The sequence below is a fragment of the Jaculus jaculus genome, chromosome 3 (genome assembly GCF_020740685.1).
Source record: "Jaculus jaculus isolate mJacJac1 chromosome 3, mJacJac1.mat.Y.cur, whole genome shotgun sequence".
NCBI lineage: Eukaryota > Metazoa > Chordata > Mammalia > Rodentia > Dipodidae > Jaculus > Jaculus jaculus.
The window spans coordinates 3,307,936-3,329,286 of NC_059104.1; the positions used below are offsets into that span (position 1 = coordinate 3,307,936).

At 49.3% G+C, this 21,351-nt stretch overlaps 1 protein-coding gene across 2 annotated transcripts in view; it reads left to right on the forward strand.

Moving 5' to 3' along the window:
* Positions 1-9,075, forward strand: part of Col4a1 (collagen type IV alpha 1 chain) — a 151,515-nt gene extending 142,440 nt beyond the window's left edge. For both annotated transcript variants that reach the window (XM_004663405.3, XM_045146342.1), the window contains exons 49-52: positions 939-1,116; positions 4,772-4,886; positions 5,878-6,050; positions 7,725-9,075. In XM_004663405.3, the coding sequence (XP_004663462.2) occupies positions 939-1,116; positions 4,772-4,886; positions 5,878-6,050; positions 7,725-7,806 (548 nt within the window). In that variant the 3' untranslated portion in view covers positions 7,807-9,075. The remainder of the gene's footprint in view (positions 1-938; positions 1,117-4,771; positions 4,887-5,877; positions 6,051-7,724) is intronic.
* The last annotated feature ends 12,276 nt before the right edge of the window (positions 9,076-21,351 follow it).

Sequence of the window (21,351 nt, forward strand, 5' to 3'; positions counted from 1 at the left end):
CCACTTTGTACCGTGCTGTTACCATGGATCTACCTACTCCTTTTAGAAACATAACCCTGCTATTCTGACAGGAAGTCCCTTTGCTCTGTTCCTCCCGGGCCAGCAGAGAGTGACATATTGTTACGTTACCTTCCCCCACTCCAGACACCCTTCAGTAAGCCATGCCTTCGTGCTGCGGACTTTGAGGCGGTAGCTGACTGAAGGTGGGATCGGCAGTGGCTGTGCAGGGGCCTCTCGCCGTGTGCCCTGGCTTCCTGTCATCGCACACCTATCCCCACATTACGTTTCTCGTGGAATTTAGTTCTACAGTAGGCTTCTCTCCTGGGTTTGTCTCACTCATTTTCTCAAAAACACCCCACATCGGGGAATGAGAGATGCTCAGTTAGTCAAGTGCTCACTGGGTCAGCATGGGGACCTGAGTTGCATTCCCAGAACCCATGCAGAAAAGCTGGGCATGGTGGCATGAGTTTGTAACCCAAGCACCGGGGAGGCAGAGACAAGAGGATCGTGGGACTCACTGGCCAGGCCGTCTGGCTAGCTGCAGGCCACTGAGGGATCCTGTCTCAGAGAGAGGTGGTCAGCGTGCCTGACAAAGACCCCCCGAGGTTGTCCTTTTGCCTCCACATGCACTGGCACATACATGAACGCATGCTTGTGCACACACACACACACATACACACACACACAAATGCCCAACTTTACTCTTGATAGTTTCTTTTCGGCCCGATTACTTGAATTTTAATTCGATGCTTATTCTCCATAATTCTGGTCTGTTTGACATGTTTGCTTCGTCCTTTTTTGCTGAGAAATAAAACTTGGATCTCCACCTCAGTGGTGACACCAGTTGAACGTGTGGACTGGACTCCGGGCCAGCCAGGTCCTCCTTGCGTGGGGCAGACCGTGGCTCACACAGGCCCCTCTCTGCACACTCCCTGCAGGCACGGCCGGCAGCTGCCTGCGAAAGTTCAGCACCATGCCCTTCCTGTTCTGCAACATCAACAACGTCTGCAACTTCGCCTCCAGGAACGACTACTCGTATTGGCTGTCCACGCCGGAGCCCATGCCCATGTCCATGGCACCCATCGCCGGGGACAGCATCCGGCCCTTCATTAGCAGGTGAGTCCCGCACCTTCGGGAGCGCGCGGAGAGTTGGAGACGCAAACCTCTCCTTCTCTAGACAAGCGTTATTCTGTGGGTTGGTTTTTTTTTTTTTCCCACTTCCCTGCAATCACTGCTAGTCAGTCTGAGTTTTGTAATGGAAGCAAGCCATGAACTGTTTTGGCCCATGGACAAGGCATGTGTCTGGGCAGTTCCCACATGCAGCTTGTCCCCACTGAAGTCTAGAGTGTGTTTGCAGCTCTCTGAGAGCCTGCCTGGTAGGAGGTAAGACGGAAAGTTGAAATGATTATGAGCAAGGTGCATGACTGCCCTATTGGCCTCTTGAGCCCCAATTCCAAGTTGATTGGTTAGCTGTTCGAAGGACTAATAGGATGGTGGAAAGTGGACAAATTCAGCTATTTTATTTAAGGAGGGTTACTTCATAGTCTTTCCCTTTACACTTTGCAATAATAAAGGCCAGAAAGAGAAAGAAAGGGAAAGGTCTCCTCAGGAACATGTGAGAAAAAGGCAGGCGTTTGCTTACGTTTTAGAAACAATTTTTACTGGAGGCTTTAACGTAGGAACATACTGTCAGTTGTTCATATTCCTACCAGGTTATTCTCTTCTGTCCCTGTGCCCCCAGCTCCACTGAAGGCTGCCCTGGTGGGAGCATTGATAATCACCGTGGGGTCGTAGGGGACAGTGCCTCACAGCGTGGGAAGCGGGGATTTCTACACCCTCTCTTGAGAGAAGGGTTCCCTGTGCAGCTCAGGATGGCCGCACATGTGCGACTCTGCTGCCTCAGCCTCCTGAGGACGGGAGCCACAGGCCTGCGTCACTAAGCTGGCTTTCCGTGCTCCCTTTGAGATCTCAGCCCAAGGCAGGTCAGCTTTAATAAAAGGTCGTTCTACACGTGACCCTGGGAGTGAAAGGCGGGGCTGTCTGCTCTTCGGGAGCCACTGGTGTTCCATCTGCACTGATGGATCTCATGACAGCTTTCTTTGATGCTACCAGGAAAAGAACATTGTATTTCTCTTAAGCTGGAAAATATTTGTTACACTTCCAGAGCCACACTTTCAGAATATACACAGCATGTGCACACACACACACACACACACACACACACACACACAGGAGTGCCTTTGATTTTCCATATCCATATACAGACTGTTTCTGTCCAGGCCACAATGAGAGTGAGAATTAACGTTTTCATCCTTTTCTTTCTAGCTTTCCTTGGAGATCAGGTAGAAAATGGTTATCATTTGTATTTTCAGTTTATTTTGTTTCTTTAAAAATATTTTTATATATTTGTTATTAGAGTGAGAGAGAATGGGTGTTCTAAGGCCCCTTGCCAGTGCAAACAAGCTCCAGACACCTGTGCCACTTTGTGTGTCTAGATTTCCATGGGTACTGGGGAATTGAACTCAGGCTGTCAGGCTTTGCAAGCAAGTGTCTCTAACCACTGAGCAATCTTTCCGGCCCCTGGTTTACTTTCTTGATAGCCTTGATTTGGTTGAAGACACAGGGGCCGTGGTTCGGACTAGGGAAACACTTCCAGGGGAAGTGATGTCTTAGACATGGTCTCCATGGGATCTGCTGAGTCTGTTAGCACAAAGAGGATTCTGCTTAACTTCAGTGTCCCAGAACTCCACATCTCAGGGCTTGCATGTACCTGGAACAAGGATCTATAGAAACTCAGCCTGAGGGGACCCTTCACAGTTCCTCAGCCTGACAGGGCCTCCAAGTCTGACCCCAGCCGTGCTCCCTCAGCAACATGCATGTCTCTGATTCCCTTCTGCCCATCCCCTTCTCCCTGGGTTGACTGCCCCAGTTTCCATGGTTCCTTTAACTCTAGTGTTTCTAGCCATGTCTCAGGACTCCCAGGTCCCGTCTCTGGTCTTTCCCCAGCGGAAGGTCCCAAACTCAATCTGAGAAGCACCAACATGAGCCCTCACTCTGAGCAGAAAGGTGGCGGCCCTGCCACTGCAGTACTGGACACACTTCCTAAGCAGTTTGTCCGGCTCTGCAGACCAGCATGGTCACGAGCCACACTCGTGGCAGGACCAGGGGCTGGGGAGCCAGGAAACTGCTGTCGGGCCAAGCTGTGACACTAACAAGGGCCCTAGTTTCTTCATAAACAACAAAGACTGAGGCTGCCAGCAGGTCTTCCCGTGGCACCATGTTCATGGCCACCCTTCTGAAGGGCAGGGCAGACCCCCCTCTCTCTGGCCACTTGAAGTCCCTCAACACCCAAGGCAGCCTGGGAAAGACCTAAGTCACTGTCTCCTGTGTCTGGAAGGCAGATGGCAGCGGATGGGCAAGGCCGATTGTGGTGACTGGTGTTTAATGAAATCTTTTTAATATTTTTTTGTGTATTATTTATTTATTTATTTATTTGAGAGCAACAGAGAGAGAAAGGGGGGGGGAGAGAATGGACTTGGCAGGGCCTCCAGCCACTGCAAACGAACTCCAGATGTTTGCGCCCCCTTGTGCATCTGGCTAACGTGGGTCCTGGGGAATCGAGCCTGGAACTGGGGTCCTTAGGCTTCACAGGCAAGCGCTTAACAGCTAAGCCACCTCTTAATGCATCCGCAGTTGTGTGAATAAAGCAGAAATGTGTGTATGTGCTTGTGTGTGTGCACATGCATGTGCACACGCGCGCGCGCGCACACACACACACACACACACACACACACACACACAGAGAGAGAGAAAATGGAATGACTAATTCAGCCGTCTGCCCACTTTCCATCCATCCTTATGCAAACCTGCCCCAGAACATGGTGTAATTATTCACACACCGTTTGTGCTCATTTAACAGTGTGGCTAACACTCTGCTCACGTTATGACTTGCATGCGATTGTTTTTGCTGCTGTTTTTGTTTTGTTTTTAAAGCATACACTTCCCTACGATATGGGGCTCCCTTGCTTGGGCAGGTCTTAGAACACTGTAAGGCTTTTTTTTTTTTTTTTTGGCACGGGGTGCAGACCAGTGGCTGGACTTGAGCCAGCCTGGAGGGTGAAGTGTATTGTCCTGAGGAGGGGTTCTGCTTTGGGGTGGGGTCAGCTCACTTATAGTCGGTGATAACAGCTTCAGCCCTGAGCAGGTGAGACTTGGGCAGTAGCCCTGGCGTGGACCACGTCTCCTGAAGGGGCTGTGTGGCATCCAGCCTCCAGGGCGTGGGAGCACGAAATGCCTGCCCTCCTTCACTGGGCACCACGGTGCTTCCTGTGCCACTCACAGTGTCCTGCCAAGTGATGCATCCTGGGAGGGAGTGCCACTCTTTTTCTCTTAGGCGTTAATTCTGCTTACTGAGATACACACTGTCCACTGTTTGTAAACAAACAAACGAACAAAAAATACACCAGAAAACCCTGAAATGCACAGGGAGACAGAAGTCCCCTGCAGCCCAGCGCCTTCTGCTGGGTACCGCTGTTATGGAGCCTTCCTAATTTCCATCTTACGAAACAGGTGGTCAAGAAACAGCTCTTGGTTTGATGGCTTTTACACCGAGCTGGGCTCATACAACCGGTTGGGGGCTCTGGGCCTGAGTCTCGGCATTGGGCACATTTCCCCACCCAGGCAGAAAGTTGAGCCAGGAGAGAGGGGGTGATCGTGGGGCAAGGAACGAGCCTGGACCGTCCTGGCTGAGCCGCTGCTCCTTGCCTTCCAGGTGCGCCGTGTGTGAAGCACCCGCCATGGTGATGGCGGTGCACAGTCAGACCATTCAGATCCCTCCGTGCCCCAACGGGTGGTCCTCTCTGTGGATTGGCTATTCCTTCGTGATGGTAAGTGCTCTGCATTTGCTTGGAGGCTCCAACATGAGCATCCCATTGTCTCCTTGGTGTCTCTAAGCCCTCTGGATGCTGAAGCCTGGGTGAGTCCTTCTCACCTGACCATCCCTCCCTTCCTAGAGCATGTCCTGGACCCTGGCCTGCTGTATGTGCCCAGGGACCTCAGGGTCTCTAGCTCCAGCTAGTGCCCCCTGGTGTAAGGAGCTGGGAGTCACACTCTTGAAATGATCCTCAGAAGCCCGACCAACTCCCCCAGTCAGAGCCCCTTAACTTGCACATGACTTATGTGAACGAAAGCAGAGAGCCTGAGAGGGTGTGGGAATGAGGGCACTGCTGGCAGTGGGTGCCGTGCCAGGTGAGGCAGAGTCCCTGGGAGAAGGTCTTGCTAGGTTGGGACCCAGGACCCATACTGGGCAATGAGTCCTGGTCTGGTGCCACCCAGCTGTTCCAGATGTTAGCCTTCACCACCACCATGCCTCCAGGTCCTTTCCCTTGAAGAGCCAGTTAAGATGGACAATGAGCTTGCGATAGCTTATTTTCTTCTTTTGCCTCCCTGGAAAATACTGATTAAATATCAGCGAGACCTAAATGGGTCAGAGAGGGTTATACTGACATCGCCTACTCCCAGCAGCGTTGTACACAAAACACCTTCATTTTCCCTCTAAGGCCTTTGGTATAGCCAGTTTGTCTGTCTGACAGTTAACAGTCAGAGAAAGGGGCCCCAGACTGTCTTCAGGGAGAAGCTGCCAGCTGGCTTCTGGTGCTAGTTGGCATGAGCGGCCCAGCCTGGGCAGGCTGGTGGGCCATCAGGACTGTTGAGTGGGCGCTTGGGCACAGAATGTGTTGGGTGGTGACCCCCCCCAGGGCTGGAGCATGCAGCTTCACAGCGGGCACAACCTCCATCTGCCTTCTTCCTGGAGACAATGAGTCTCTCTCCGCTCTTCGGGAGGGAACCTCTGCCTCATGCCTTACGTTCGCTCCACAGCACACCAGTGCCGGTGCTGAAGGTTCTGGCCAAGCCCTCGCGTCCCCTGGGTCCTGCCTGGAAGAGTTCAGAAGCGCCCCATTCATCGAGTGCCACGGCCGAGGAACCTGCAATTACTATGCAAATGCTTACAGCTTTTGGCTCGCCACCATTGAGAGAAGCGAAATGTTCAAGTGAGTCCTACTAACCCTGTGCGGGGTGCTCTGGCTCCTTCTTTTGCATTTCCCGTGACCCATCATGCCTTCCAGTGCCAAGGCTCAGAGCCAGCTGCCAAGCAGCCGTTAGGCAGGCTGCATCCTCCCGCGACATGGCTGTGGGATCCCATCCTACCTGGGCACCTGACCCAGATGTTGTTCAAAGGGAAACCTGAAGTGGTAGGGCTTCATTCGTCCATTTACTGGGGAGTCTGAGAAGAAAAGAGGCCACTTTCCATTTTTGTAGATGAAAGCACTGACGTGATTAAAGCCACTGAAGTCTTCAAATGGCATGTGTAACACATTATGTCCTGAACAGCCAATGAGATGGGCGACACCGGTCGCTTTTATAACGTTACAGAGCTGGGCGCAATGTGCCTGGAGGGCGAGTTCCGAGGAGCTCAACAAAAGGCTTTTTAGACCAGTCTGAATAAAACTCCTTTGAGCACAAATGCAGCCGAAAGGGTAGGGAAGACCTTTCCTCCCCTTCTCCTTACCAAGATTCATCTTACAACCGCCCCGGGGTTTGCTGACCTTGCCGAAGTTCATCTGAAGCTAGCCCGACCTAGCGGACAGAGGCGGCTAACCAGCGTCCGGACCTGTGCTTTGCACTAGCTGGAGCAGGTGCTGGAAGCTGGTGGGCCTGCTCCTGTCCCTGCAGCAGCCCACATGGTTTTACCCTTTTGGAGGGAGTGACACAGGACTCTGATCTTATGTCACTCGCGAACCCTGACAGAGTCTCATGTGCCCAGTTGTTAGCTCATGCGAGACTTCCAGGTGCAACATTAGGGACTAAAATGCCACCCAGCCGCTGGTCCTACATCCCAGCTGAGGTAACTTCACTGTAGATTAACACGCACAAATGGAACTTTCTGAAGCAACAGCTGGGTATAATGAACTAACATGCCTTCTCTGACCAAATTGCACATGACCCCGTGAATTTCAATCGGTCATTTAGGAGTACTTCAACTTGCACTGGAATTTGTTTCTTAACAAAGCTTCCTCAAGTTTAGGCCACAATGCTCTTATAGGTGGCTAGATTACTTTTAGCAGAATTTGATTAGAACCAATATTATAAAGCTTTAATTTTACCTTTCCAAAATCACAGTAAGGTAGAATTTCTAGGATCAAGAAAGACTTTGAACTGCTAAGTGTTTCTTTGGCCTCATCTCAGGCCATCTGGATATAACCCCGTCCAATGTTAAGAATTTGTGTGTGTGTGTGTGTGTGTGTGTGTGGTATTTACAGTTCATGGATTATTAATTTTTTATTGTATCTGTGTGTGTGGGGGGGTGTATGATGCATGTAGTCTAAATGTCAATTGTTCCAGGTGTGTTACTCATATCGCCCAGTGATATTTAGTGAGCACTTGCTGAGTGTAAACTGCTGTGAGGAATAGTATGCCTCGTACTCTGGAGAGCTTCTCATCTGTTTGGGAAGCCAAAGGTTAATAACAGTACAAGGCATGAGATGGCACAGTGGGAGATGGCCCAGGCCTTGTAGGCGCGTAGCTGGCATGTGACCTCAGTGGGTCCTGTGGACGAGGCATGCAGATGATATCCGCAGCCTCCCTGTGCCCTGGATCCACAGCACTGGGTCTTTCTCAGAGCGTGGGCACACGGTGCTGATGCAGTCCTTTGCATTGCGTTTCAGGAAGCCCACGCCATCCACCTTGAAGGCCGGGGAGCTGCGCACTCACGTCAGCCGCTGCCAAGTGTGCATGAGGAGAACGTAATGACGCCGCCTCCGCCGCCTCACAACATGGTGCTACTCCCTCCTCCTCCTCTTCCTTGTTTTTTATTTTTTAACAGCAACGAACCCTAGAATTATATCCTATGTACCTCACTGTCCAATACGAAAACCGTAAAGTGCCTTGTAGGGACTTGCATAACTAACACGCCCCGCTTCGATGGCCTCTGTTTTGCTGAAGGAGAAGAAAGATAGCGATAAGCTTTCCATAGTGGCACATACCAAATGGCACTTTTGATGAAATAAAAGATCAATACCTTCTGCAATCCAGTGCACTGATGTGTGAGGTGAGAACTCCACCAGGAGCCCATGGGTGCTAAGGGTGCTTGGGGCCTCCACACAGCCCCCCAGTTGTTTCCCTCTGTCCTTAGCAGACGGCCCCCTCACTGCAGATAGGACTGTCTGCTCCTCTCACTGTCTAGTGTCTTGAAATCCGGTCCCTCCGTCTGTGCACATGACAGTAATGGAAACTGGTCTCCTCAGACCTCCACAAGGAGTAACGGACTCGGTAGCCATCTTTCCAGGCCCCCGCCCCTGCCAGACACAAACGCATGCCTCCACTCTGCGTGGTGCCAACCAGCTGCTTTGCGGATGTCCCAACCTTCCTGTGGAATAAAGATGGTCCAGAGGTAGTCAGAAATTAAATATATATTTATATATATTTTAGTAATTTATATAGATGTCAGCAATTAGGTGGGTCAAGCTCTAGTGTGAGGTGCACTGTTAAAAATAGAGCTTACTTAGTTTTCCTCTCAAAGACTGTCTTGTCTTCTCACGGAGTTTTCAACACCAGGCTACCAAATGTGAAACGCCACCTTTCCTCGTTCGCCCCCAAACCCAAAACGGTGTACTGCCAAACCAAACCCAGGTTCATGAATATGGTGTCTATAGAAATGAAAACATGTACTTGGAGCTTATTGTTTTTATTGTGTATTAAGTATTTTCAGGGTTTTAAACACTAACCACAAACTGAATGACTTGACTTCCAAAGCAACAACAAGCAAGGCCTTCGTTAGCACTCCCCATTCTGCCCCCGGCAGTACTTTGCGCCTGCGCGGGAAGGCCGCTCGCTAGGCCTCCAGCAGGGAGTGGACAGGTCACAGGAGGGCAGACTCGGACCACTGTGCTTGAAGTGACATTTCACTAAAAGTCTCCAAAACGTTTCTAAGACTACTAAGGCCTTCTGTGTAATTTCTCCAAATGTGTATTTCTTAAGAATTCAAATTTGTAATAAAACTATTTGTATAAAAGTTAACCTCTTATGAATTTGTTGCTCACAGTGCCACCAAGGCACTCAAAGGAAGCCACCACAACAGCCGCTAATAAATTTCTTCGCCTTGCAGACCTTAGACCATTTTTATTTTGTGCCTCTTCCAAGCGAGAGCCCCAGACTGGAGGTTCAGCACAGCGACGTGACCACGGCAGGGGCAGAGACCGGCCTTCCCTTTTGTCCTCCTTCCCTGCCCATCAGTCCACTTCTAGGCACCAGAGACACCACATAAACACAGGTCGATGAACCGTACGCCCCACCACCCCAGGTCCATCCCCGGGGCATTAGAACAGTGGGCGCCATTCTGTGTAGAGGGGCCTGGAGCACAGGACTGGACTCTCAGCTGAAGTGATAAAGAAAGGCGTGCATTTCTCTTAGTAAGATGTACCCCCCCCCATTACTTCTGCCTCCATTCAAACGGGATTGAGATCCAGGCCCTGCAGGAGGAGTCTGATGCTATGTCCTCAACAAAAGTACCAAGTGTAGAAATACCCTCGAAATTCACCTGTAATTCATCCAGCACCTATGTAGCAAGGACAAAATTGGATAACATGTGCACCTTTCACAGAGCTCAATTAAACAGGATACCATGAAAACACAATACCGTGTAACATGAAACAGCTTAAGATGAAAACTCAACACCGTGTAAGGATGAAACGGGACCCCATGAACACACAACCCCATGTACAGATGGCATAGGAAAGCAAGAGGTGCTCCAATCAGGACATCAGTCAAGGCCTGGGTGTCTGGTTGCCCCCCCACACACTTTTGACAAGACTGATAACTAGCGATCTTTTGCTTGCGCAGTGAGAGGGCATTGGAGAAGATCGTCAAGTAGCTGGGCTTGGCTTGATGAAGGTGACAGGGATACTAAGCTTCTCTGTCTGGTGGGCATTTTAGAGCATTATGTTTCTCTCTCCCTCTCTCTCTGCATATATATATACACACACACATACATACATATATTTTCATTTGTCTAATTGGTATAGGAAGGAAATAACAGATGACAGTATGAAGCCTTGAATTCCAGCATTTAGGTCACAGTTCTCTGTCATATTCTAGACATGGCATATGTTTCATCTTGGATGTCTTGAGTAGTTTTTATTTTTCTTTCTTCCTTATTTACTTCAGACAGAGAGAGAGAGAATGGGCATGCCAGGGCTTCCAGCTGCTGCAAATGAACTCCAAACACATGTGCCAGCTTGTGCATCTGGCTTACATGGGTCCTGGGGTAATCGAACCTGAGTCCTTTGGCTTTGCAGGCAAATGCCTTAACTACTAAGCCATCCCTCCAGCCCATGGTTTTTGTTTTTTTCTTCATCTTGTTATCTTTTAGTACATAGGCCCTGGATATGTCTCATTTGATTAATGTCTGATGATGTTGAGCCACTATGAATGGTATTATTGTTTTAAAATTTTAATTTCAAATTTTACATCTTAATCTATAGGAATGTGATTAATTTCTATGCACTGCTGTTGGATTCTATGAATCATTTTCTAGTTTTAGAAATTTTCTTTTTTTTTTGAGGTAGGGCTTTGCTCGAGGCCAGCCTGGCCTAGAATTCACTATGTAGTCTCACAGCAGCCTCAAACTCATGATGATCCACCTACCTCTGCCTCCCGGGTGCTGGGATTAAAAGCACGTGCCACCACACCCAGCTTTTGAAAATACATTTAAGGGCCAGAAAAACAGCTCAGTAGTTAAGGTGCTTGCCTGCAAAGCCTGATGACATGGATTCGCTTCCCCAGTGCTCATGTAAAGCCAGATGCACAAAGTGACTCATGCATCTGGAGTTTGTTTGCAGTGGCTGGAGACCCTGGCATGCCCATTCTCCCTGTCTGTCTCTCTTCTCTTTAACTCTCTCCTTGCTTGCAAGTTAATGAAAATATTTTAAAAAATACTTTTCAGGCTTTTCTACATAGCCACCATGGTATCAATTTTATTTCTTCTCCCCACGTTCCTCTCCCCTGGACCCTTTAACTTTTCCTTGCTTCATCACGGCATCTAGGACTTCAGTCCATGTGACTAGTTGGGTGAGCACCCGTCCTTCCCCTTTCTGAAGTGTGAGGGAAGCAGGGAGTCTTTTTTGTCATCAAAGGTGATCATAGCTGCAGGTCTCTTCATAGATCCCTGTATCCCCACATGAGTGGATGCTGAAATTCTTTGAATGCTTTTCTTTCGGTCATCAGCTGATATGATGATGTGAGATTTCTTCTTTAGACTAATACCATGGTAGGTACCATCCACTGATTGACAGTTGGAAATTGGACCAGTTTTCCATTTTTAGGATAAAGTCCACCCAGTTGTGGTACATCATTTTTTAAAAAAATACATGGGACATTTTGTGTTCTTAAAATTCACTTAAGGACCTTTGTGCTTATGCTAGTGAGGGATTTTAGCGTTTTTTTTTTTTCTTTTCTCATATTGCCTCAGTCTTGTTTTTGTATTAACTAATGGCATTTACAAAACCTGAGTTGGAAAAGCTCCCTTTTCTATTTTCTGGAAGATCAAGCAGAGTTGGTGCTATTTCATTTCTAAATGTTTGGGAGAATTTGCCAAGAAGACCATCTGGACCTGTAAATTTCGTTTTTGGAAGTTAAAAAAAATATTTTTGGAAGGTTTTTTATCAGCAAATTCAATTTTGAAATTGTTACAAGGCAGTTCAGGCTCTCTGTTTCATCTTGGAGAACATGGCAAGCTGTCATATTTGCCTGTGAAGAGATAGATGTTCGTAGATTTCCTACCCAAGCCTATGGCTGCAAAGCCTATTTACTTCCCAACATTAAAAATTCGTGAACCGGGCGTGGTGGCGCGCACCTTTAATCCCAGCACTTGGGAGGCAGAGGTAGGAGGATTGTTGAGAGTTCGAGGCCACCCTGAGACTATATAGTGAATTTCAGGTCAGCTGGGGCTAGAGCGAGACCCTCCTCGAAAAACCAATGTGTGTGTGTGTGTATTTGTACTTCTTGTTCTTGCTCAGACTTAGAAGTTTTTCAGTATTATTAATCTTGTTAGAGAACTAGTTTTTGTTTTACTGCTTTATTTTCTTCTCTCTTTTTATGCTTTATATTTCATTGTTTCTAGACAGGACAGTGATTTCAAAATTGCTCTGACCTACAGAATGAGACACTGCTTCAAAAAATTCTTTGTTTTTAATTGATTTTTCACTCTTGTTTTCATTACTTCCTTTCATGTTTTTATGTGTATCTTGCTCTTTTCCTGGCTCCTAAAGCTGTAGAAGCTTAGTTGATTTGAGGTCTTATTATCTTTGTGTGCGCACGTGCGTGTGTGTGGGTGTGCGTACACATGTTGTTGTGTTTTCATGTGTGAATGCAAGAGTGTGTCTTCAACAGCACAGTGTGGAGGTAAGTGTCAGCTCTAGCTGGCGGTGAACTTGCAGGACTCTCCTATTTCTGCCTCCCCACCATCTCACCACAGGTGTGCTAGGACCACAGGTGTTAGCACGCAGCATCTGGCTTTACACAGGTATTAGGCAGGACCAGCACTTTATCCACTGAGCTGTTCCTCAGCCCAATCTTTTTCTTTCTTTCTTTCCTTCCTTGTTCTCTCTCTTTAATTTATTTATTTATTTATTTTTTTGGTTTTTCGAGGTAGGGTCTCACTCTGGTCCAGGCTGACCTGGAATTAACTCTGTCATCTCAGGGTGGCCTCGAACTCACGGCGATCCTCCTACCTCTGCCTCCCGAGTGCTGGGATTAAAGGCGTGCGCCACCACGCCCGGCTCTAATTTATTTTTTTGAGGTAGGGTCTTGCTCTAGCCCAGGCTGACTTGGAATTCAGGCTAGCTTCAAACTCACAGCAATCCTCCCACTTCTGTCTCCATGGGCTACTGGGTTTAAAGGCATGCCCCACCACACCTGGCCCAAACTTTTTCTGTTTTAACACCTGCTCAACTGTTAAAAATTTCGCTTTTTATGATGACTAACTGCATCTCACCAGCTTTGTTAGGCTGACATCCATTAGATTCAGTCCAAATAATTTCTGGTTTCCTTTGATCCATGGTTTATTTGGAAATGTGTTGTTTTGTTTCCAATTGTTTATAGATTTTTTTCCCATTAGAGTTCTGTTTTGGGGTATCTGGTTTATTTCTTTATGACCACAGCACATATGACCTCTATGATCTTACATGCATTAAGGTTTCTTTTGTAACCTAAGGGCATTGTCTTTCTTAGTGAAATGTCCTGTGTACAATTGAAAAGACTATGTTCAAGGAGTGCTGGATCCATTGTCCCATAAATCTCAGTGGCGATGCTGGGTTGGGGGTGTTCTCCATTTGCTTACAGGCTTGTCAACTTCTGACCGCCAGTTCTGTCACTTACTGAGAGGAGCCATGACGTGTGTGCAGCTTGGGCTCTTTAACTTCTTCCTTCAGTTGGAGTGGTTCTTGCCATGTCTGTATTTAATCCCTGTCACTCGGTGGGCACAAGGTCAGCCTTGTTGTGTCCTTCTGTCGGTTGGGTTTTGTCACTACTCTGTGAACCTCTTTATGTCTCTTTATTTTCTCTGAAATATGCTTTGTCTGGTATTCACATAGCCACACTTCCTTTTTAATCCCCCCCCCCTTTTGAAGCAGGGTCCCACTCTAGACAAGGCTTACCTGGAACTCACCCCATAGGCCAAGCTGACCTTGAACTCATGGGATCTTCCTACCTCAGTCTGCTGGATTCTGGGATTATAGGTTTAAATCACCAGGTCTAGCTCAGCTACTCTTTATCTCTCCCTCCCTTCCTCCCTCCCTCCCCCGTTTGTTCTTTCCTTTCTTCCTTCCTTCCTTCTTTTCTTCCATCCTTCCTTCCTACCTTTCTTTCTTTCTTTCTGACAAGCTCAACAGGCTGGCCTTTTTTTAAGAGAGAGAGGGAGAGAGAGAGAAAATTGGTGCACCAGGGCCTCCAGCATGCAATCAAACCCCAGACGCATGTGCCGTCTTGTGTGCATGTGTGACATTGGATGCTTGCATCATTGTACTTCTGGCTTGCATGGGACCTGGAAAGTCAACCATGAGTGCTCAGGCTTTGCAGGCCAGTGCCTTAATGACTAAGCCATCTCTCCAGCCCTGTTACTCTTTCATTTGATCACTGTTTTCTTCATGCATCTTTTTCTATTCCTTCACTTGTATCAGAATCACAAATAGCTAAATATAACTTTATTTAACCATATGTAGCTGAATATAACTATATTTGATGTTTAACCACACATGACCATATTTCCATGAAGTAGAAACTTTGTATGGACACGTCATGTGCTGGTACCATCATTTCCCTCCTCCCAGACCCCATTGTACTGAAGGCCCTCTTCACTGGGATTGCTGGTATCTTGGATTTGGTTTTGTGTATATCTCTGCCGCCAGCGATCCCATTCTCCCCCAACAATACTTTCATCCCTATTTGCCCCTCGAGTTGCCTGTTAGATATGCCTGCAACTGAGGCAGGTCAGGCACCACGGTGGGGAACGTGTGGTGTTTGTGCCCGTGCTTGTGTGAGTTCACTTGGCATGATCTGTTCCAAGTCCATCCATTTTCCTACAAATTTCATTCAACCATTTTTCCGTACTGCCGAGTAGAATTCCATTGTGAATGTGCACCACGTCCTCATTATTCCTTCATCAAATGATGGGCATCTGGGTTGATTCCAGTTCGTAGCTATTGTGAATTGAGCAGCTATAAACACGGGTGAGCAAATATCTCTGCAGTGAAGAGTGGAGCCTTTAGGGAAGACACCTTTAGGGTCCGTTGGTAGGTCTATTTTCATATTTTATATTGATCGTCATTGCAGTTGCACAAATGTGCACTCCACATATAACTGCATTGAATGGGATTCTTGCAGGTGGCAGGCATATGGCTGTCAAGTTTTTAAACACCATTCTCATAATCTTTGTCTTTTAATTGGTGTGTACAGACTATGTGTAATGTTTAATTACTCTTTTGTTTGGATTTATGTCTTTTATTGTTTAGTTTTTATTTGGCACCTTTGAGTTTTATATCTTTCTGATTTTTTTTTTGTATTTGGGCATTTTTAGTACGTTATTTAAGCTCCCAAGTCCTGTTGCAAAAGCTATTTAAGTTGCAATTTATGCTCATATTCTATTGACAAGTGAATAGGGTTTACTTTGTAGAGACAGGATCTCACTCTGTATCCCAGGCTGGCCTATTACTTATTATGTTGTCCATGCTGCACAGCACACCTGGCTAAGCCTTCTGGTTACCAGACAGTTCTCATCTCCATTTTCCTTCCATTGGTCCTGGTGTTCCTTGCTTTGTTTTCATAGAATTCCCTTTCTATCTGTAGAACTTCTGCTAGTAATTCCTTTAGAACAGGTCTGCTGGGAATGAGTTCTTTTGGCATCTCATCAGCTACTGATGTCTTCATCTCCTCTTTCCTAGAAGACGCAAAACTCTGATGTTACATCCCTTCCAGCAGCTCACGCGGTCGTTCACTTCCCTTCTTCTGGGCTTCTTGGCTTCTGACAATAAACCATCAGCCCTACAGGGTACTGTCCCCTAGGAGGAGGGTGCTGTTCCCTGGCTACTTTTTTTTTTTTTTTTAATTTGAGAGCAACAGACAGAGAGAGAAAGAGGCAGAGAAAGAGAGAGAATGGGCATGCCAGGGCCTCCAGCCACTGCAAACGAATTCCATACGTATGCGCCCCCTTGTGCATCTGGCTAATGTGGGCTCTGGGGAATCGAGCCTGGAACGGGGGTCCTTAGGCTTCACAGGCAAGTGCTTAACAGCTAAGCCATCTCTCCAGCACCCCCCTGGCTACTTTTATGATTCCTCACTGCCTCTCATCTTCAAACAGTGAATTATGACATGCCTAGGCATAGACCTCACTTTCCGAACTTCCTGTTCTGTAGTTTTGTGCCTTTTTTCCTATGGAATATATTGGTGCTTCTGGTTTGGTAGGTGGGTTCCAGTTTGCAAATTGTACCTCGCCTGTGGGGTCTGCGGCTCCTTTTATTTTTCAGTGTTATGCAGATCTCTTCTGTGGGTTACATCAAAGGGAGGTTTATAAGGTCACAGTTTTGAAGGCTGGAAGTTCAAGGTCAGCCTCATCCGCTGGGTTCTAGTGAGTGGCTTTGCGTAATCATAAAATGGATGATGGCATCATAGGAGCACGCGCGAGAGAGTGAGAGAGTGAGATAGGCAGCTGAGAGGTTCAAGGCTCGGGCTTGTCCTTTCTAGAATGACCCATTCTTGCAGTAGCTCACTCTGTTAGACCTGGTCTATGAGGAATGCCCCCCCCCATGTGACCCAGTTAGCTCTTGCTAAGCCCCACTTCTTCAGGGTTCCCCTCCTCCCAGAGCACCACACTCACGACCAAGTGTGTAGCAGCACGTTTCCCCCTGGACAAACCGCAGCCACGCCCTGGCACCGAGCTTCCCTTACAGCCAGCGTGCGCTTGGAGGGAGTGGGGGAGGGTGGGATGGAAAGCACTCACCAGGAAGCAGCATCGGTAAGTTTAGAAGTGCAGAGAAGACTGGGTTTGGTGGTCCTAAGTCTTCTGGTGATGTCCAGAAGAGGGACAGATGGCCAGACTTTGTCCTTAGTGAAATTCCCCACTTATTTCTAATGGCCAGATGCATTGTCAGTCGCCAGCTTAGGCAGGAGGCCAGGACTCTTCTCCTGGAGGAGCCACGCTCATCCTTCCCACACGAGCACTCACCGTGGACTGGACTGTGGGCTCTCGTGGGACACTGTCCTCTTTACTTTGGAGTTCTCAAGCCCTTCAACTTGGACGCTCGATCTGTCTGCTCTCAGAACGTCATTCTCAGGGAACTGGAAAAATCACGTGTGAGAGCCGGGGCAGGGCTGGGTGGCTCTGTGGCTCAGAGCTCTCCTAGCACGTGAGGTCCTGGGTCCCGTTGCCAGCACTGTAGGAAAACAGATGCTGACCCTTCCACTTACAAACCTGTGACATTGGGGAAAGTATAAAACTTCTCAGAGATGAGCATGATTTAGGTCATTTTTATTTGCAGTTTTTCTAATCATGCACTGGGAGGAATTTACAGGAAAAGCCTGACTGCACTCAGTCTTCCCGCCTGCCTCCCACTCTTTCTTTCCATCTGTTCCTCCACCATCTATCAGCCATCCACCCACTCCTGACCTACCCGCCATCCATCTATCCACGTGTTCTTCCATCCACTTCTTCATTCATAGGCCACATGCCTACTGTGTTCCAGGTACTGGGTGGGTACAGGAAACATGCAAAGGAACAATACCCAGCCCTTAGGAAAGGTTCTGTTAAAAAGATTAAGAAACATATACCTCCAGGTGTGCAAAATTAGGTTGGAACTGAATATATGCCCATGCAATAGGAAGGGATGGGCATGAGGGTTCGGTGATGAATGGACTCATAGCGGGTGTTTACTCCTGAATGTTGTCTTGAGGATGAAGCACGAGCCAGGACTAAGTGATAAATATGTCCAGTGGTGCACGTGGTGGCTCTGCCTTCCTGAAGTCCTGGGCAAGGCTTGAGGATGCAATGTTGAACAGCAATCCCTGCTTCGAAGGGTTTATACCACTGAACTATTTTTCTTCTTTTTTTCCTGCATATTTTTTAATTTAAAAAAATGTATAATATTGAGAATGAGTCCTTGTTCATTCCCACTTGAATGAAGGACATTTCCTAAACTTAATTCCACAGTGCATTTTGTATTCAGTTCTCTCTGACTGAAAATGATCTTACTGCAGTGTTCAATGTGTCCCCAGAGTCTCTTTTAAGTAGTTGGGGTTTAGTGGCAATTATACATTTGTCGTCCAGGTCATCTTCAACCTTTGTAACTGCAGACTTAAGAGAGGTTTGCAGGCCAGGCTGCAAGTAGCTCCGTACCCTCACCACCTGAGTTATACTCTCGGTCTACACTGTGTTCCGGCTGGCTTGAGAGAAGGGAATTAGCCATGCTGTGGAGGTGACCAAGCTGTCTGCTCACTCAGCTTCCTCTTGAGTCCAGCATGCTCTCTGCTGATCCTTCGGGAGGAAAACTGTCCCTTCCCCTAGCCCTCCTCCCACCTCCAAACTCAGGCTCCACTGTGGATCCAGACCAGAGGTCCAGAGAGTATTGAATAGCCATGGCCTTGTCTGGTACCCACTTTGCAATGACCTTGGACATCTCCTGTCCCCCTTTCTTCCTTGTTACAACTCATACACGAATCATGCCAGCAAGGTAAAGACATCTTTTAAGTGCATTAAGATAAAAATATCTCCCAGTCCTAGGTAACTTTTGGGAGGTGAGTTTTCCTATCTATGTGCCCCTGGTCATGAGACCAGTCTCCCTAAGGAAGGGTAGTCAGAGACAAGGCTACTGAAATGAGAGTTCTGCCTCTGCCAGTGGAAGGCCCTGTCTTGGACAATTGTCATTGTTCCATTGAAGGCCTGGCGTCCATCTGCTGGTCACCTGGCCAACTCGACTCAGAGTATGTTTTGAAGTGGTTGTGACTCCAAAGCAATGGGGACTTCTCCGTTTAGATTTCCCCTAAACCTTTACAGGTGAGGGCACGTGGCAAAGGTTGGGTGGGGTAGCTCTCTAGAGAGGTTGCATTGCCCAAAGAGATCCGGATCCACCCGCCCAGCCCATTGCTCCCCGCAAACGCCTATCCTCACCAATTCCTTCAGACTCTGCTCCTGTGGGCAGTGCAGCCTGAAGTCACTGTCCCTGGACACAGGGAACCAATCGCCATTGAAGCTTTGCTTTGCAAGTTACAACCTTAGCCCAGGAGCAGGGCACCTCAACTGGCAAGCGTTTGCTGGAACACACCTTTTTATTCACAGACAGTACATATCCAGTGCAGCCCAGTAGGGACTTGGTAGCTTGTGTGCAACCATAACAGAGGCGCACCCGGAGTAGTTCCTGCGCTGCAGATGCTTGGCCTGCTCACATCTGCGGCAGGGGCGCACCTCAGAGAACCTTGTGTGTCTGAATCGTGGTGACCCGGGCGTGTCTGCAGCAAGGGCGCACAGGGAGGAGCCCTTGGTGAACCGCGCCTATGATCTGCAGCAGGGGCGCGCAGGGAGGAGTTCATGGTGAACCGCGCCTATGATCTGCAGCAGGAGGGCGAACAGGGAGGAGCCCATGGTGAACAGCGCCTATGATCTGCAGCAAGGGCGCGCAGGGAGGAGCCCATGGTGAGCGGCGCCTATGATCTGCAGCAGGGGCGCGCAGGGAGGAGCCCATGATCTGCAGCAGGGGCGCGCAGGGAGGAGCCCATGGTGAACCGCGCCTATGATCTGCAGCAGGAGGGCGAACAGGGAGGAGCCCATGGTGAACAGCGCCTATGATCTGCAGCAAGGGCGCGCAGGGAGGAGCCCATGGTGAGCGGCGCCTATGATCTGCAGCAGGGGCGCGCAGGGAGGAGTTCATGGTGAACCGCGCCTATGATCTGCAGCAGGGGCGCACAAGGAGGAGCCCATGGTGAACAGCGCCTATGATCTGCAGCAAGGGCGCGCAGGGAGGAGCCCATGGTGAGCGGCGCCTATGATCTGCAGCAGGGGCGCGCAGGGAGGAGTTCATGGTGAACCGCGCCTATGATCTGCAGCAGGGGCGCACAGGGAGGAGCCCATGATCTGCAGCAGGGGCGCGCAGGGAGGAGCCCATGGTGAACCGCGCCTATGATCTGCAGCAGGAGGGCGCACAGGGAGGAGCCCATGGTGAACAGCGCCTATGATCTGCAGCAAGGGCGCGCAGGGAGGAGCCCATGGTGAACAGCGCCTATGATCTGCAGCAGGGGCGCGCAGGGAGGAGCCCATGGTGAGCCTCGCCTATGATCTGCAGCAGGGGGGCGCAGGGAGGAGCCCGCGCGCACGCAGGTTCCGCTAAGCTCCGAGGCCTCCCGCCTCCCTAGCAGCGGTGCGGGAGAGGCGGCTTCTAACAGCTCTGAGTCACCGCCCCGCCCGGTCTCCGCGTGGGGACAGTTTCCTCTAACGCCCCACTTGTGCTTCCTGGGTGCGCGGGCCCGCGAGGCAGATTCACCGACTCGCCCGAAATAGCGGCGCACACCCGCACCGCGGGCGCTGACTCACTGGGAAACTGAGTCACTCTCCCGCGACCAGGAAGCTCCTTTTTTAGACAGCCAGCTCTAAGTGGGGCTGCAGGTGGCTTCTGAAAGGCGGTTCGTGTTGGATCGATCAGCAGCTCTCGGAGGAGGCGTCCCCGATCGTTTTGCTTTTCCCCACGCAACCCCCTTGACTTACTGGTGGGGACAAGTTTCCGGTTGCCCCGAGGCAGGGGAGATTGAGGTTTCTGACGGGAAACCTGGATCAACCCGGACGCAGCAGCCCAAGGCTATGAGAATTCCCAGAACTCCCTGCAGGTGGCGCCGTTGTCCTCCGCTGCTGCTGCCGCCTGGCCGCAGGCTATGGTGGGCTGCGCAGAAGCGAGCTACGGTCCATGCACTTGGTAATGCGACAGCGTTGGGAAGAAGCGGATGAAAAATTATTCCAAATAGTGAACTCTCAGTAGAGTTTGGGAATCTGGATTATAACAGTGGAACTGCAGTGAGAACACACATTTAAAGCATTATGAGTGCATGGGTTACGCTGTGTTTACTGTTGTTGGGTGATTTCCAGTTTCAATGCCCCTTGTCTTTATCCTGTCACAGCTTAACAGCTGTTTCCCTACATCTGTCAAGGATCACACTTGTCCCCCCCCCACACACACCCGCCTTATTGTGTGTGGAGGGTCAGCGCCCCCTGGGAGCCTTCACTGATGTGGGGATGGGGGGGCTGTGGCCAAGAGGACTCTTGCCACAGAAGCATTATGGGAGCTGACTCCCCCATCCAAGGATGAGGTCGTGGGCTCTGGGTGTGAGGGATGTGAGCTGTCCACGTTAGAGACCAGAGCAGTGTTCTGGAGAAAAAGAGACAGCCCATGGGACACGCTTGGAAGAGAGCTGCTGGCAATGGAGGCAGGGCTCCACCATGACAGTATGAGCCCAGCCCCTTCCACAGCACCCCAGTCCTCCCCTGGAGTCCCTTTCCCCAAAGATAGAGGCAGGAGCCGAGGCCCCGAGGTTTCTGTCCACGGGGACCTGTGCTTTTTGGCCTCCTGGATGAGAGTGGCTGCACCAAACACAGCTCTTGCTCCAAAGACAGTACGAGAGAGTGTCCAGAAAACATGGACGCTCCAAAGGACATGCCTGCTCCTTGTAGAAGAGGTGGCATGGACTTTGATCATCACAGAACAAAAGAAAGAATTAATCAAATCCTCACCAAATACCTCAGTGGAGACGGCAGGTAGGTGGGTTACA